At 42.6% G+C, this 16029-nt stretch overlaps 1 protein-coding gene across 3 annotated transcripts in view; it reads left to right on the forward strand.

The window, feature by feature from the left end:
• Positions 1–16029, forward strand: part of FBXO42 (F-box protein 42) — an 85874-nt gene that overhangs the window by 31076 nt on the left and 38769 nt on the right. For all 3 annotated transcript variants that reach the window (XM_006105749.3, XM_023746690.1, XM_014447833.1), the window contains one exon: positions 8284–8418. In XM_006105749.3, the coding sequence (XP_006105811.1) occupies positions 8284–8418 (135 nt within the window). The remainder of the gene's footprint in view (positions 1–8283; positions 8419–16029) is intronic.

Consider the following 16029-nt stretch of genomic DNA (forward strand, 5'->3'; position numbering starts at 1 on the left):
CACAGAGTTCCCGAGGGTCACAAAATTGGGAGTGGCTTAGCTAGGAGATTCTGGCTCAGGGTCTCTTATGAGGTTGCGGTCAGTTGACAGCCAAATCGATAGTCACCTGAAGGCTTGACTGGGGCCTTGGGGGATCTGCTTCCAAGCTCAGTCAAGTAACTGACAGGAGGAGTTCCTTACTAACATGGACTGCATAGAGCTCCTCACGACTGGGCAGCTGGCTTCCCACAGAATAAATGATCTGAAAGAGACAGAGATAGACACCAAGACAAAAGCCATGGTCTCTTTTACAACCTAATCTCTGAGATGAATACTGTCTTTTCTGCTGTATTCTATTGGTCACATAGAGATTGACCAAATGTATAAATACCAGGAAGTGAGGATCATTGGAGGCTACCCTAGGTTATCTGTTATACTCTGTATGCAGAAGATAGTTTAATAAATAATCATAACTCATTATTTTGTTTGAATTGGATCTAAATAGATCAAAGGAACAGGCCAAACTATTGCTGTGTTTTTAGTTCTCTCAAGGAGCTATTTTTAAAAAAATATATTTTATTGATTTTTTTACAGAGAGGAAGGGAGAGGGATAGAGTGTTAGAAACATCGATGAGAGAGAAACATCGATCAGCTGCCTCCTGCACACTCCCTACTGGGTATGTGCCCGCAACCAAGGTACATGCCCTTGACCGGAATCGAACCTGGGACCCTTCAGTTCGCAGACTGATGCTCTATCCACTGAGCCAAACCGGTCAGGGCTCTTTTTTTTTTTTTTTTTTTTAGATTTTTAAACTGTGAGGAAAATAGAATGAATCTAGGTGAAATAAAAACCAGAGTAGGAAATATTCAGAGATGAATATTTCTCAAAGCAATAGTTTAGCTTTCTGATGAGAAAAGGGGAAAAACTTTTTCTCAGTTAACTAGCTTTTGAACAAGTATCATAAAATAGAGGCAGTTATTTGAAGGGGAAATAGAAAGGAATAGTACAGTGAGTAAGCTCCCAGAATTTCAGAGATTGGTGGGTTTTGATACTTGTTTTTTTTTTTTTTAATATATTTTATTGATTTTTTACAGAGAGGAAGGGAGAGAGATAGAGAGTCAGAAACATCGATGAGAGAGAAACATCGATCAGCCGCCTCCTGCACATCTCCTACTGGGGATGTGTCCGCAACCCAGGTACATGCCCTTGACCGGAATCGATCCTGGGACCCCTCAGTCCGCAGGCCGATGCTCTATCCACTGAGCCAAACCGGTTTTGGCGATACTTGTTTTTACTTAAAAATTGTTTCATATCTACTTGAAATCCGAAAAAAGGTGCCATAGATTTTTTTAAAGAGGTGCCTCTGTGTCTTATTGTCTCTTTTGGTTGCTCATGTTTCTTTCCATCTGTCTACATGTTGTCTAACTGGCAAACTAAAGAAGACTGTTACAGAGAAATAGCAGTTTTCAAAACGGGTTGAAAACAAGGAATTTCTTTCCTTAGTTTCTTCCTCTTTCAACCCTTTATACCTTGAGATCAACTTTATTTCTTATTCTCAGCTCATGTTGAGCTCGAGATCTGCATTTCTAATTCTTTGCTCCTAGTGCCGTAGAGATACACAGATGTTCCATGTTTAGTCAGCTAAAAGCCGAATTCAGTAGTACCCTCCAAATTTTCTCCTCTCCCTAATTTAGTTAATGGCATTTATCATGCTTTCAATTATACAAGCTTGAAAACTTGGATTCATCCTCAGTTCCTCTCTTTCTCTCAACAATAAAAGTAAAATCCTGTTGATTTTGTTCTGTCTCAGCAATCTCTCTCATTATGTTTCCTTTGTTTCCCCATTACTCCCATGTATGATCTAATCATTCCATCTTTCCTGTTTTGTCTAAATAGTCTTCTTGCCTTCCTTTTCTCTTCATTTGAATCTGGACTAGACACTGTTGGCAATCATCTCTAAAATTAGGGACAGTGCCACCTCCTAGGGTATTTGGAAATATGTAAAGTCATTGTTTATTGTCTCGACTAGAAAGCACTACAGGCATTTAGTAGGCAAAGACCAGGCAAATGTCCTGCAGTGACTGGGATGATCCTATACATAAAGAATTGGCATGCTCGAAATGACAGGAGCTCCTGTCGGGAAACAGAGCAAATCTGAAACATAAAACCAGCCTTGTCATTCCACTTCCAAAAAGCCTGTCTCTTTGCACTACATGTAGAAGTTTCCACTCCACCTGGCTTTCAAGGCTCCACCTTACCTTTTCAGCCTAACTTACTGCTACTGCCTCCTTACACAGTCAGACCACACAAGACTCCTTGTGATTTCTTAAACTCACTACTTCATTTCTTTCCTTGGATGCCCTGATTTCATTTTCCCTTTCCCTCCTCCTCTTTTGCTATCCCAGTCTTGGTTGCCCCTCATTAATTTACTGAAAATGTCCTATCCTCTAAAACCTATCTCAGAAACAAACAAAGCCAAAAGCCATCTTCTTAAAAAACTACTCTCAAATTTCCCACCATGGTGATTAAGCGCTTTCTTCCTTTGCTTATACTCCTCTAATACACTTCATACTTTCCTCTTATCCTATGTAATAAAAGCCTAATATGCAAATTGTCCCCTTGGGCAGTCATTCAACCGGGAGTTTGACAGGGAGACCGGGAGTTCAACCGCTTGCTATGATGTGCGCTGACCACCAGGGGGCGGCACGGAAAATGGCGGGCTTTGGCGATGCGCTGCGACCTCTCACCGGCTACCTGGGGACGGGGGTGATGGGGACGGAGGTGCAGTGAGAATGCGGGTGTCCGCTGAGCTTGCTCTCCCTCCCCTAGGACATCAGGGCTCGCACGCTGGGGAAGCCCCCATGCTCAGGTGCTCAGGTACTGGGCACCCGCAAGGATCCTACCACACACCTGCGCGGCCTCTTTCAGGTGAACCGGGCCACAGTTGCCGGGACTGCAGGGGCCGGTTGGGCTCCCTGTAGGTTCGCACAGGAGTGGTCTGCAAGGCCGGCTGGGAGAGAGCGTGCTGCCCGCCTGGCTTCCATGCGGCGCCGCTGGGCAGCCTACACTGCACCCTGGCCTGCAGCGTTTGGCCACACTCACTGCATCTCTGCGAGGGGACTCGGGCGCTATGACTCAGGTGGAGGGGGGCATGCGGTGGCCCAGGTGCTGGCCAGGGCCCAGAGGTCAGCTGGGACCTGCCCTTCTATGCCAGACACTCACGCTTCGATCACCTGCCATGCATGAATTTTGTGCACCAGGCCTCTAGTTATTTATAACCATCTCTGTCTTACCATAATTACCTATATATGAGAGACTGCATGCAAAAGAACTTTGGACTTTGGAAGCAAGTTCCTTGGCCCTTCTCACCACAATTTCTTCATCTGTAAAATGTGTATGACAAGTTCTTATGCCACAGAGTTGCTAGGAAATTGAATTAAAGGAACACTTGCTAAAAACTATGTTTTAAATTGCAAAATGATCATAGTTGATAATTTATTAAATTCTGTGAAATTAAATGTAACAGAGATATGAGCAGTACTGCTTCTTTCCTAAGTATAAAAAAATAATAAAAATATCTGGGACAAAAAGGGCAGGGGAAGTAAAATAAAGCCAGTTCTTCCCCCCCCCCCCCTTTTTTTTTTTTTTTTGGTGAGTGCATGACCAATCATGCAAGCCTTGATTAATGTAGGCGATCCTTTTCAGATTGTAGGGTGTCCTTTTCAAAAGGATGTAGTGGTCTGTTGAGTCCCCAGCATCATGCCTTGAAAAAAGTTTTAGTGTTTAGGCTCCAGATATGGTCAGGTCATTCCACACACATGCAGATTGTGTTCCTGCAATAGCCAGCAGGCCCAGACTGGGTAACCAACCTTGCTTGTTCCATAGTTATGTAATTACAGGCCCTATCAAATATGTCCTGGCTTGTAGATGTGAGACACATGACAGCATAGTCTCTTTAAGCATGGGATAAATGCCTCAGGACCTTTCTCTGGAGACAAGTGGGGGAAACAAAAGAGACTTTAACAACCGAAAGTGCACAAGTTAGAGTGGGTATTTATTGAGTGACTACCAGGCATCATGGAAAATATGAAACAACTGGAAGATCTTACATTTGAGAGGAATGTAATATAGGAGGGAAGTATTCAGAATGCTGAGAGTCATTCGCTTGCTGTTTGTGTAATTGTGAATATTTGACTTTTGAATAGGGATTATTAGGTACTAATTTGTGGGATGTGTCTTGCAATAATTGTTCATGGAACAATCAAGCCCATTTCCAAAGGTTGAAGAGGTTTAGCAATTGGAATAAACATTTTTAATGTTATTTCTTAGCAGTGTATTCATACTGTACTATGAACTGTAACTTTTGTTTGGCACATTCCAATGGTCTAGATGTTCTGAAAGGAAAATATTCTCTTTGGGTGGAGAACTTTGGTAAAAGGGAAATGACTACTTGAGCACTGGTATTTGCTTAAATTCTTATTTTTTTCTACAAGACCCATTGAACTTGTCCGGTTTCCCCACCCCCACCCAGACCAACATATAGTGTCTTAAATAAAAATAGACATTAAACAAAGTTCATTAGGATGCCTAAAATATTTGAGTGTATTATTGATGGCCATTTTCTCATTCCATTATATCTGAGTTCTAAACTTAGCTGCCTAAATTGACTCCCTTCCTTTCCAAGCTTCGTTGATAATTGACTGCTGGACATTGAAAATAAAGTGTGTGAAACTTGTCGTTTCAGTCCTATTATCTTTGTGGAGTTTGGGCTGTGCCTTCCTCTTGCAGAAACCTTTGTTTGCTCAAAGAGAAGCAGGAAAATGCCGACTGCCTTATTTTAGTATAGGATTAAAATACACGTGGTTAAGAACCTCATGGGGCCCAGCTGCCAGCTGGGTTTTCAATCCAAATAGAGAAGAAGAATGTTTGCTACCTCTTTGATAAATAAAGGCACTGTACTCTTTTGCTACACGAAGGAAGCAGCTGCTAAGAGTTGATCTTTGAGGAATGGTGTGACATAAATGAGCTCTGACTCTTTTAGTTATGAAATCATGAACTTGTTTATTAAACATTGTTAAAATGGACACAAGTTAAGGTTTCAGAAGCCATAGGACATTGCTAATTTCTGTTCTGGAGGCATGGATTATCAAGAGGAAAAGAATGTTCTTTTTTTGCCTGGCACTAGTTGGTTCAGTTCAAAATTTTCCCATTTGTTGAAATAGTTAGTTCAAGAAAGGTATGAGAAGACCAGAATATCTGAAGCTTAATTTAGCTCCTTTAGTGGAGATTAAAATGTGGCTTCAGTAATTACTCTTTTTTGTTTGTCTAATGTCATCTAATTTGATCCTTTGCTATTTGTAGTTTTTAATTTGAGACATGGGCAATGTAATTTCATAGGATTTTACTTCTCAATAGACTTTGTTTTTGGGATGTGGATAAAAAAACTGATTTAGATATAGATTAGAAGTTACTTTCAAAGACAAAGACAGTCAGTAGAAGTTGTGAGATCATTTAAATCTTCATATACCATTCTATTGTGTTTGAGTTCTGGGAACATATTGACTGTTTTGCAGGTGTGAGCCTATTGGTGATTAGATAGTATTTCATTTCTTTTATATATATATATTTTTTTTTTTAAATTTATTTCAGAGAGGAAGGGAGAGGAAAATAGAGATAGAAATATCAATGATGAGAGAGAATCGTTGATTGGTTGCCTCCTGCACACTCCCCACTGGGGATTGATCCCGCAACCCGGGCATGTGCCCTGCAGGAATGGAACCCTGACCTCCTGGTTCATAAGTCGACACTCAACCACTGAGCCACGCCGGCTGGACAGTAGTATTTCATTTCTTCACATCTCTAGTCTCTTTAATTTCTTTGTTAATTTGAAAAGTGTGCAGCTCCATTACTGCAGTGTCAGAGGTCTGATGGTTTGGATGTACTTCTTCCACTGATTGAGATTATTGGGTGTAAGTGACTAAACACACTGCTTTATTGGTTCTTAACTCATCCAGTTTTCTGACTTGGCCTTTCTAGTGTAGAGATTCCTTAAAGAGCCTATAGGGTGGGCTCACTTAAGAAGAATAAAAGGAAGGGTTATTCCCAGAGTTAGTACATATTACAGAGGTAATTATAGCAGTGGCATTTCTCTTCTTCTGAACTTGAATAAGTGGTGCCAGGGTTCCGAAGAGATCTTACAAACAGTGGCATGCTAAATCGAACTAGATCTACAAATAAGCTGAGTGATCACTGAAACCCTGCACTAGTGGGTTGAATCTCTCAATTTCTTTTCCTTTCCCCCTTCCTTTTATGTGACCCTTAACTGTTCAAGCCTAGTTTCACGTGAACTTTGAGAGGTCTTTTTTCCCCACTAGTATGCATAAAATGAATAGAAAGGGAAGTTTTGCTCGGCCTTCTTCCTGCGATCCAGGATGCTAAATGCAAGAGTATAAGGAGTGTGGTCATCTTTTCCAAGGGATAGAGACTAAATGAGGTTTTAGTGAGAAAGAAGCAGGGTAACAGAACTTAGCTCTCAAGCCTCTTATCTAGATTCTAGCTCTGATCTTCCTAGTTTTAAAGGAACAACACCTCTCATAATCATTGCCTCTTTTCTTCAGAATGATGCCCATTGGTGAGGTATATATTTAATTAGTATATAATCAACTAATTTAAAAGGCTTTTCTGCCCTAACTGGTTTGGCTCAGTGGTTGGAGCGTCAGCCTGCAGACTGAAGGGTCCTGGATTCGATTCCAGTCTAGACCATGTAACTCTGTAAAGGGCACATACCTCAGTTGCAAGCTTGATCCCTCTCCCTTCCACTCTATCTAAAAATCAACGGAAAAAAATCCTCAGATGAGGCTTAACAAAATAAATAAATAAATATCAGATCTTTATAAAAAAAATAAAATAAAAAGGCTCTTCTCAGAGACCTTGTGGCTTTTTCAGTGTTACAGCACTGGTTTTCTGTTCAGTACCAACTAGCCCAGTGATGGTGAACCTTTTGAGCTCGGCGTGTCAGCATTTTGAAAAACCCTAACTTAACTCTGGTGCCGTGTCACATATAGAAATTTTTTGTTATTTGCAACCATAGTAAAACAAAGATTTATATTTTTGATATTTATTTTATATATTTAAATGCCATTTAACAAAGAAAAATCAACCAAAAAAATGTTCACGTGTCACCTCTGACACGCGTGTCATAGGTTCGCCATCACTGAACTAGCCTGTCTTGTTGGCTTCTAGTTATACCTAGGAGCTTAATGACTTTCATGTTTTTTTTCTCATTTATATCGTGTCCATATTATTCCTGATATCTCTGAGCTACATTGTTCTTTTTTTTTAATTTAATATATTTTTATTGATTTCAGAGAGGAAGGGAGAGGGAGAGAGAGAGAAGCATCCATGATGAGAGAGAACCATGGATCGGCACGCCCCCTACTGGACTTCGAGCCTGGCAACCCGGTCATGTGCGACCGGGAATCGAACCTGTGACCTCCTGGTTCATACATCAATGCTCAACCACTGAGCCACGCTGGCTGGGCTACATTGGTCTTTATGTGTGGTTATTTCATGGCATTGATTAAAAGTTTCTGTCATTCTCCTTCATATAAAGATTTGCTTATTGGTTTGTGCTTTGGTTTTCATTTGAAAACAAAAACGATAAGAGGAAGACTGAAGGAGAGAAATGGGGGCACAGTACATCTGTTAGCACTATCTTTCCCTAACCCTAGCAGGTGATGCAGATTTAGGTTCATTATGCAGCTGTGCTGAAATTTCACTCATTGAGCTCCCTTCATCTGAATTCTTGTGTGCTCTTGCTGGAGTTATACTGTCTTATTTAATAACATCATTGTCACTTTGCTTTAGTGTGCTCAGAAATAACATTTTCTCCGGGCCTTATTTTATTTTTTAAAATATATTTTTTTTTATTGATTTCACAGAGGAAGGGAGAGGTAGAGAGAGATAGAAACATCAATGATAAGAGAGAATTATTGACTCGCTGCCTCTTGCACGCCCCCCACTGGGGATTGAGTCTGCTGGGCATGTACCCTTGACCAGAATCGAACCTGGATCCTTCAGTCCGCCGCTCTGTCCACTGAGCCAAACCAGCTAAGGTTCTGGGCCTTATTTTAAAGGTTAACGTGATACTGACCAACCTGAGGACAACAGGCTGGTTATAGAAAATTGATACCTGGTAAAAGAGTTGTGAAATAATTGGTCTTTGAAAGATAGGGGCTATAGTTAAGGTATTAAAGGAGCCTCAAAATTAAACATCAGTTATTTATTTATTGTTTTCTTTCTAGGTGCATGCTATTATGATGCTAATCAGTCTATGTATGTGTTCGGAGGCTGTACCCAAAGCAGCTGCAATGCTGCCTTCAATGACCTCTGGAGACTTGACCTGAATAGCAAAGAGTGGATCCGACCTTTGGCTTCAGGTAAGAGATAAAATGCTCATCTTTGCCTTCTTACCAGGTAATTCCCTTTGCATGGAAACTGCCCAGTCCTTTTATTTTTCTCCCAATCCTCACCCAAGGATATCTTTCCATTGATTTTTAAAGAGAGTGGAAGAGAGAGGGAAAGACAGAGAGAAATATCGATGTGAGAGAAACACATGGATTGGTTGCCTCCTGTACGGGCCTTGGCCAGGGCCCGGCCAGGGAGGAGTCTGCAACCTAGGTATGTGTCCTTAACCGGAATTGAACCTGGGACCCTTCGATCCACAGGCCGACGCTCTATCCCCTGAGCCAAATTGGCTAGGGCCACAGTCCTTTTTGGTGTTGGTCTCAAGAGCAGGTTATTAGGGCCCCGGGTTCTTTGTCCAATATGCTATGTAAATGCTAAGGATAATATGCTTGTGTAAAGGTCTTTGAATTTTAAAAAAATTTATATTTTATTCATATTGGTGCCCTGCCAAAATTGTTATATATTACTGTGTGAATTCACTTGCGTAGTTTTCTCAAGTACTTGTACAGGTGTAACATGCTCTTTGGTATGAAGTTGAAGAGCAGAAACACAGAGTCGAGAACGGTAGTGGACTGACAGAGCTATTGTCCCAGGGCTAAGATCTCTGAATATCTTTTGTTGTTTCCAGCTCAGATATTTGGGGAGTGTATGGAACATGCCTCTGCTGGTTACTCTTAACAACTCGAGTGTGGGAAGATTCCATACTAGATGCGTTCCTGCATAGTCCCACTATGCCAGAATTCTGGCAGAAAGAATCGTGATTATTTTCTCCTTTTTTTTTTTTTAACCTAAATTTTCTTGGGGTAAAAAAACCCAAAAACATTGTTTTTGCACTCATCAGGCGTATCACTTTGAAAAGGCACAGTTATAAGATTTGAGGGGCTGATGTAATAGAGAAATAGAGCCCACTGAGTATGAAGTATTCTGCTAGATTTGTTGGCAGGCTTTCCCCAAATATTCATTTGGCTTTTTTTTTTTCTTCAGAAAAGGACTAACCAAAATAAGGTTTCTTTTCTTTTTTTTTTCTCTGCAGTCTTTATTTACCTTTTCTTTATTGATTAAGGTATTACATATGTGACCTTAGCCCCCCATTGCCTCCCCACCCCCCCACTCAGGTCCTCACCCCCCTGGTGTCTGTGTCCATTGGTTAGGCTTATATGCATGCATACAAGTCCTTTGGTTGATCTCTCCCCCTTACCCCTCTCCTCCCCTACTTTCCTTCTGAGGTTTGATGGTCTGATCGATGCTTCTCTGTCTCTGGATCTGTTTTTGTTCATCAGTTTATGTTGTTCATTATATTCCACAAATGAGTGAGATCATGTGATATTTATCTTTCTCCGACTGCCTTATTTCACTTAGCATAATGCTCTCCAGTTTCATTCATGCTGTTGCAAATGGTAAGAATTCCTTCTTTTTTACTGCAGCATAGTATTCCATTGTGTAGTCATTTGGCTTTTCAAGTTTGGAATTCACTCCAGGACTAAGGTGACTCAGGTTTTTCTTATGCACATTTCCTATTCATTTCAGCCTTGATTTACTACTTTGATTTTTTTTAAGAAGTGAAGGCCTTAATTTATTTTTTTATATATATTTTTATTGATCTCAGAGAGGAAGGGAGCGGGGGAGAGAGATAGAAACATCCACGATGAGAGAGAATCATGGATCGGCTGCCTCCTGCAAGTCCCCCAATGGGGATCAAGCCCACAACCCAGGCATGTGCCCTTGACCGGAATTGAACTTGGGACCCTTCAGTTCGCAGGCCGATGCTCTAGCCACTGAGCCAAACTGGCTAGGGCTACTACTTTCATTATTAAATGGGAGGCAACCTGGTGTATTAGAAAGGGCACTGGACTAAGAGTAAGGAGACATGAGGTTTTTTTTTTTGTTTTTTTTTAATATTTTATGGATATTAGAGAGATAGAAACATTGATGAGAGAGAAACATCTGTTGGTTGCCCCTTGTATGCCCCCCACTGGGGATTGAGCCCACAATCTGGGTATGTGCCCTGACCAGGAATCAAAACAGCTGCAATTTGCTTCCCCAAACTTTGAGCTCCTATACCTACCCCCTGCAATAGTCAAATAGAGGAGGGAGGAGCACAGTGACAGTGGATACTCATAGGTGGGACTTGCTGTTGTACAGATGAAGCTCTTTATTAAAAGTACTGGAGGCCCGGTGCACGAAATTTGTGCACGGGTAGGGTCCCTAGGCCTGGCCGGCGATCAGGGCTAATCTGTGGGGCGACTGGCGGGGCAATTGGGCCCCCCCACCCCCACCAGCCTGGGCTGGCTGGCGCCGCCCACTCACTGGCCCCATCCCCCGCTGCCGGTTGCCTCCTTCTGTGGGGTGACTGGTGGGGTGATCGGGGGGCCCCCTGCTGGCACCCACCTTGGCTGGCCTGGGGCCTGTGGGCTGGGGGCAGCTCCTGCGTTGAGCGTCTGCCCCCTGGTGATCAGTGCGTGTCATAGCAACCGGTCATTCCACCGTTCAGTCGATTTGCATATTAGGCTTTTATTATATAGGATTAGAAAGATGAACAAGTGTTAATCTTTAAAAAAATTTTGAGAGTTAGTACTATTTTAGGGCCCTCAGAAATTTGTATATTGGAAAGTTTCCTTTTTTAGCCCTTTGTCTCCTATTGCACTTAGTACAATATTGATTAATATTTGGAATCACAGATTCTAAAATGTAGAGTCTGTTCAGCTTACCCAACTTATTGCCTGTACTTGGTGCCCAGGCCCCAGAGCAGCTTTGATTGTTCCATTTGCAAAATACTCATACTGCCTGTCTCTATTTTATAACCAAACTTTATACCTTTGATTATTTGGCATAGGTGTAGCTCTTTCTTGTAAAGTGGAGCTCTCTGACTTTGGCATCTTCATAACCTGTTGCCAACTACTTTGCTTATTTCTCCCTAATAGATAGAAATGAGTGGTGTTTTTTATCTTTCTCCCCTTCCTCCCCCCAGTGCTTTTTTAAAACCACTGTTTTTAAGACTGTGTTTTGAGATTTCCAAGGTAGAAAGTATCAGAGAAATAACTGACTTGGTATCAGAGAAATAACTGAATTTTTAAAAATACAGTGTTAGCCTGTTTCCTTTTATAAATCCTGTAAGCTCCTGAATGTTTAAAGTAATTTTCTAACAAAGTATTTCAAAGAATCTAGTTGCTCTACCGCTCTAATCTACAATTAGAACCTAGTTTTAGAGGGAAAAACTCAGATTTTTGAAATGTCTATACTTAAAAAGAAAAGCAAACAAACAGTTTAATAAAGAGCCCCTGAGATTCTCATTTAGACAGAAATCCCATGGGAAGATTGCCTGAGGAAATGTTTCTATATGCTGTCATGAGTCCCAGCCAAAATTACTTCCTAACTGAAACATCAGTGAGTCGTTCTGAATAGAACAGTGTTGCTATGTCTTGGTGTGCCTGAGTCACCCGTTTTAGTGCATGGAGGGTGGGGAGGGGAGTGTGCCTGAGGGAAGGTGCTACTCACCACCCTTCCGTGCCAGCTGTGAAGTCTTCCTCTAGCATTTGAGTATTTACAAGTGATGAGCATTTAAAGCAATAGCTTTAACAGTATTTAGTCTTCAAATATGTAGCTATTTGGGGAAGAGCATCAAATAAGCAGTGGAACAGTATGGGGTGGGAATCTTGATAGACACTGCTACTGTGCCAGGTATCTTTTTACATGTTTATTTGGTTATATTGTGAGTGGAGCATTCTTATTTGGTTGGTGTCTTACCTAGTCAGCTCAGGCTGCCATAACAAAATACCATACATAGACCGGTTGGTTTCAACAACAGAAATTTTGGAAGCTAGGCATCTTGAGATCAGGGTGCTGGTGAGGGCTGTCTTCCTGGCTTTCAGACAGCTGCCTTCTTGCTCCGTCCTCACATAGCAGAGAGAGTGTCCTGGTGTTTTTTCTTTTTTTAGTTAAGAACATTGATCCCATCATAAGGGCCCAACCACTCATGAGTTCACCTAAACCTAATTATTTCCCTAAAGTCCCATCTCCAGATGCCATTGCATTGGGATTAGGGCTTTCACATATGAATTTTGGGAGAGATATAGTTTGGTCCATAGCAGTTGGAATTAATGCGACTTGCATTGAAACCTTGTCTTTATTAATTCATTTTGAAATCATACACATGCTCCACCTGGAGGGTGATAAGTGTTGGAATGGCAGCTCTTAGAGCTGAGAGAGACCTACATATAGCTATACTTCTCAGACATTTCCAAAGAGGCATCTATATCCTCCTACCTTTTACACTTGCTATTGTGGTCCCTCCCCTCATGGAGCTTATATTATAGTGGGGAAGAAACAAAAAACAAGTAAATTGAGAAATTATTAAGGGAACAAACGAGGAATGAGATACAAAGAGGGGGAGAGCTACTTTAAACAGGAGGGAACATTTTTTACTGAGTTCTGAAGGATGAAGAGTGGAGGGAAGTGAGAACAGCATGTGCGGAGACTCAAGGGCAGCAAAGAATCAGACATGCTGGAAGATCTGAAATCAGGCCTTTGTGGATGTGGCATAATCATCAAGGAATAGAGTGGCACAGATGGAGTTGTTATGTAGACAGGAGCCAACTCACTCACAGACCAAATTTTGTGAACATTTGAGATTTTAAGCAGAGGAGCATTATGACCCAACTAGAGGCACAGTGCATGAAATTCGTGCATGGGTAGAGTCCCTACGCCTGGCTGGCGATCAGGACCGATCTTTGAGGTGACTGGCGAGGCGATTGGGGGCCCCCGCTGGCACCCACCTTGGCTGGCCTGGGGCCTGCGGGCTGGGGGCAGCTCCTTTGTTGAGCATCTGCCCCCTGGTGGTCAGTATGAGTCATAGCGACTGGTCATTCCACTGTTCAGTCGATTTGCATATTAGGCTTTTATTATATAGGATTTGCATTTTAAAGAACACCTTTGCTTCTATGAAGGAAGTAAATTGAAGTAGGCAAGAAAATAAAAGAGAACAGATAGGCTATCAGAATAGTACAGGTGAGGACTGTGATGGCTTGGACTAGAGTCCTAGTAGAGGAGATAGAAGTAGATGAAATTGAGCTGAACTTCTATGTTAAAATTAATGGGACTTCTGTATAGATTGGATATGGGAGGGTGAGAGGGTCAAACAGTCTGACTTATATTTCAGGTTTGTGCAGCTAAGTAGTTAGTGTTTGCTGATGTGGTGAATAAATATTTGGAAGAAGTTTCATTTCAAACATTTCAAACATTTAAGTGGTGGTATCAAGTCATTAGTTGTTTTGAGAGTTTGACATTTAAAACAGGGCTTGACTTCCCTTAAATGACAGCGTAGTCTTTCCTTTGTTCAGTTAATTCTTCTCTCATCCTTCATTTGTTCATAAAGCAAATAATTATGGATTGCCTACTCTGTGCCTGGTATTGTTTTAGATGCCAGGGATACATGACTTAATAAAACAGACAAAAGTCCACTTCTAATGGAAATTAAATTTAAATGAGAGAACACAGATATAAAAAATGACAAATATAGTGTGTGTATGGGTGCGCAGGTGCAGCTATGCATGCTTCTGTGTGCATGTGCATGTTGGCATACCAGCGCCTTCCCTTTTGCCTCGAAGATAACTGGAACCTGGGCCACAGGCAGGCCTGAAGATCTGTCTCATTAACTCCATTTATCGTTGAGGGGACAAGGCATACTGGCTCTGCTGTGTAAAGCCTCCTCCTACCACTTACAAATAAATCATCATGAGCTCTAACACTGTCCCTCCTGGAAGAGAGGGCACACATATGCAGGACGTGTAACTGATGGTGAGTTCGTCCTTATCACACACTTCCAGTTGGACCACTGCTGGCATTAGCACTAATTAGATTATCTTGCTCTTGCTCTCCCTTCCATTCTCTGTCTATACATTTTTGCCCATGAATGATAAGCCACTCAAGACTATTTAAGACCATTTTAGCCATGATTCTTGTATCAGATTAAGCAGAATAAACCAATCCCCCCCCCCCAAAGACAAGTATGTAATAGAAGATGATTAATGCTATTGAATCAAAACTAGAGCATGGTAAGGAGGGCTCTAGAATGGGGGGGGGGGGAGGGTTATATCTAGGGTGATCAGCGTAGACCTTATTGAGAAGGTGACGTTAAAACAAAGACTTGCTGGGTTCAAGAAGTGAACCATGTGGATATCTAAGGAAAGAACATTCCAGACAGAATAACCAGTGCAAAGATCCAGGTGTGGGAGTATGCTTGGGATAGTCAAGGGATCATGAGAAATCCAGTGTGACTGTAACAGTGTGAACAAAGGGGAATATACTTGGAGAGGAGGTTTGACAAATAATGAAGGAGAGGGTTGCATTCATGTAAGCCTTTCTGGCCATTGTAAAGGCCAGAGTGAAATGGCTGGTCATTTGGGTTTCTGAGAAGACTGTGTAAGGGGGCAAGTGTGGAAATGAGGAGATGAGTTAAGAGGTGGCATCAGTAATCTAGGTGAGAAATGAGAAATGATGGAGACTTGAACTGGTATGTTAACAAAAAGATAAAAACTGGATATATTGGCTAGAGCCAATGGGATTTGCCCACGGTTTGGATGTGGAGTGAGAAAGAGAAAGAGAGGAGATGCCCTAGCCAGTTTGACTCAGTGGATAGAGCCTTGCCTGCAGATAGACAGGTCCCAGGTTCAATTCTGGTCAAGAGCACATGCCCGGGTTGCAGGCTCGATCCCCAGTAGGGAACGTGCAGGAGGCAGCCAATTAGTAATTCTCTCTCATCTCTCTCTCCTTCTCCCTTCCTCACTGAAATCAACAAAAATATATTTTTAAAAAAGAGAGAAAGATAGGAGTTAAGGATGGCTCTGAGACTCTAGCTGGTGTGGCTCAGTTGGTTGGGCAGCGTCCTGTGCACTGAACATCCTGAAAGGATGCTGGTTCATTTCCTGGTCAGGGCACATGCCCAGGTTTCAGGCTCAATCCCTGGTAGGGGGCATGCAGGAGACAACCAATTGGTGTTTCTCTCTTTCTCTCTCTCTCTCTCTCTTAAAAAAAAAAATCAATTTATACTAATAAAAGGGTAATATGCTAATTATTCCGGATAGACGGGACGTCTTCTGGACGTCTTTCCGGACAAAGCCACAGTGCCTGCAAGGGCCGAGGGCTGGTGGTGCGGGTCGGTCCAGCACTGTGGTCCCTTCCGCAGAGGCAGCAGGAGAAGGGGCTGTGAGGTCCCGGTCCCAGTGCTGCCCCTTCCGCAGAGGCAGCCACAGAGGCAGCAGCCTGGGCCTGGGCCTGGCACCACGCCTCCACAGAGGCTGGACAGGGGGCTGTGCTCAACCTCCCACAGCCCCTCCCCCAGCTGTCCTGGCCTCAGATCACCCCCCAGCCACCAGTGGGCGGGGGGCAGGACCAGTGCTAAGAAGTGAGGGCCAAGGCCGGCAGTGGCAGCAGCAGTGGGGTGATGGGGGTGGTGCCTTCCCCTGATCGGCCCAGTCGCCTCCCGCAGAGGGAGCCAGACTGCAGCTGGACATCCCCTGAGGGCTCCAGACTGTGAGACGGACAGGCCGGGCTGAGGGACATCCCCCCCACAACAGTGCATGAATTTT

This window comes from Myotis lucifugus, unplaced genomic scaffold (assembly GCF_000147115.1).
Source record: "Myotis lucifugus unplaced genomic scaffold, Myoluc2.0 scaffold_720, whole genome shotgun sequence".
NCBI lineage: Eukaryota > Metazoa > Chordata > Mammalia > Chiroptera > Vespertilionidae > Myotis > Myotis lucifugus.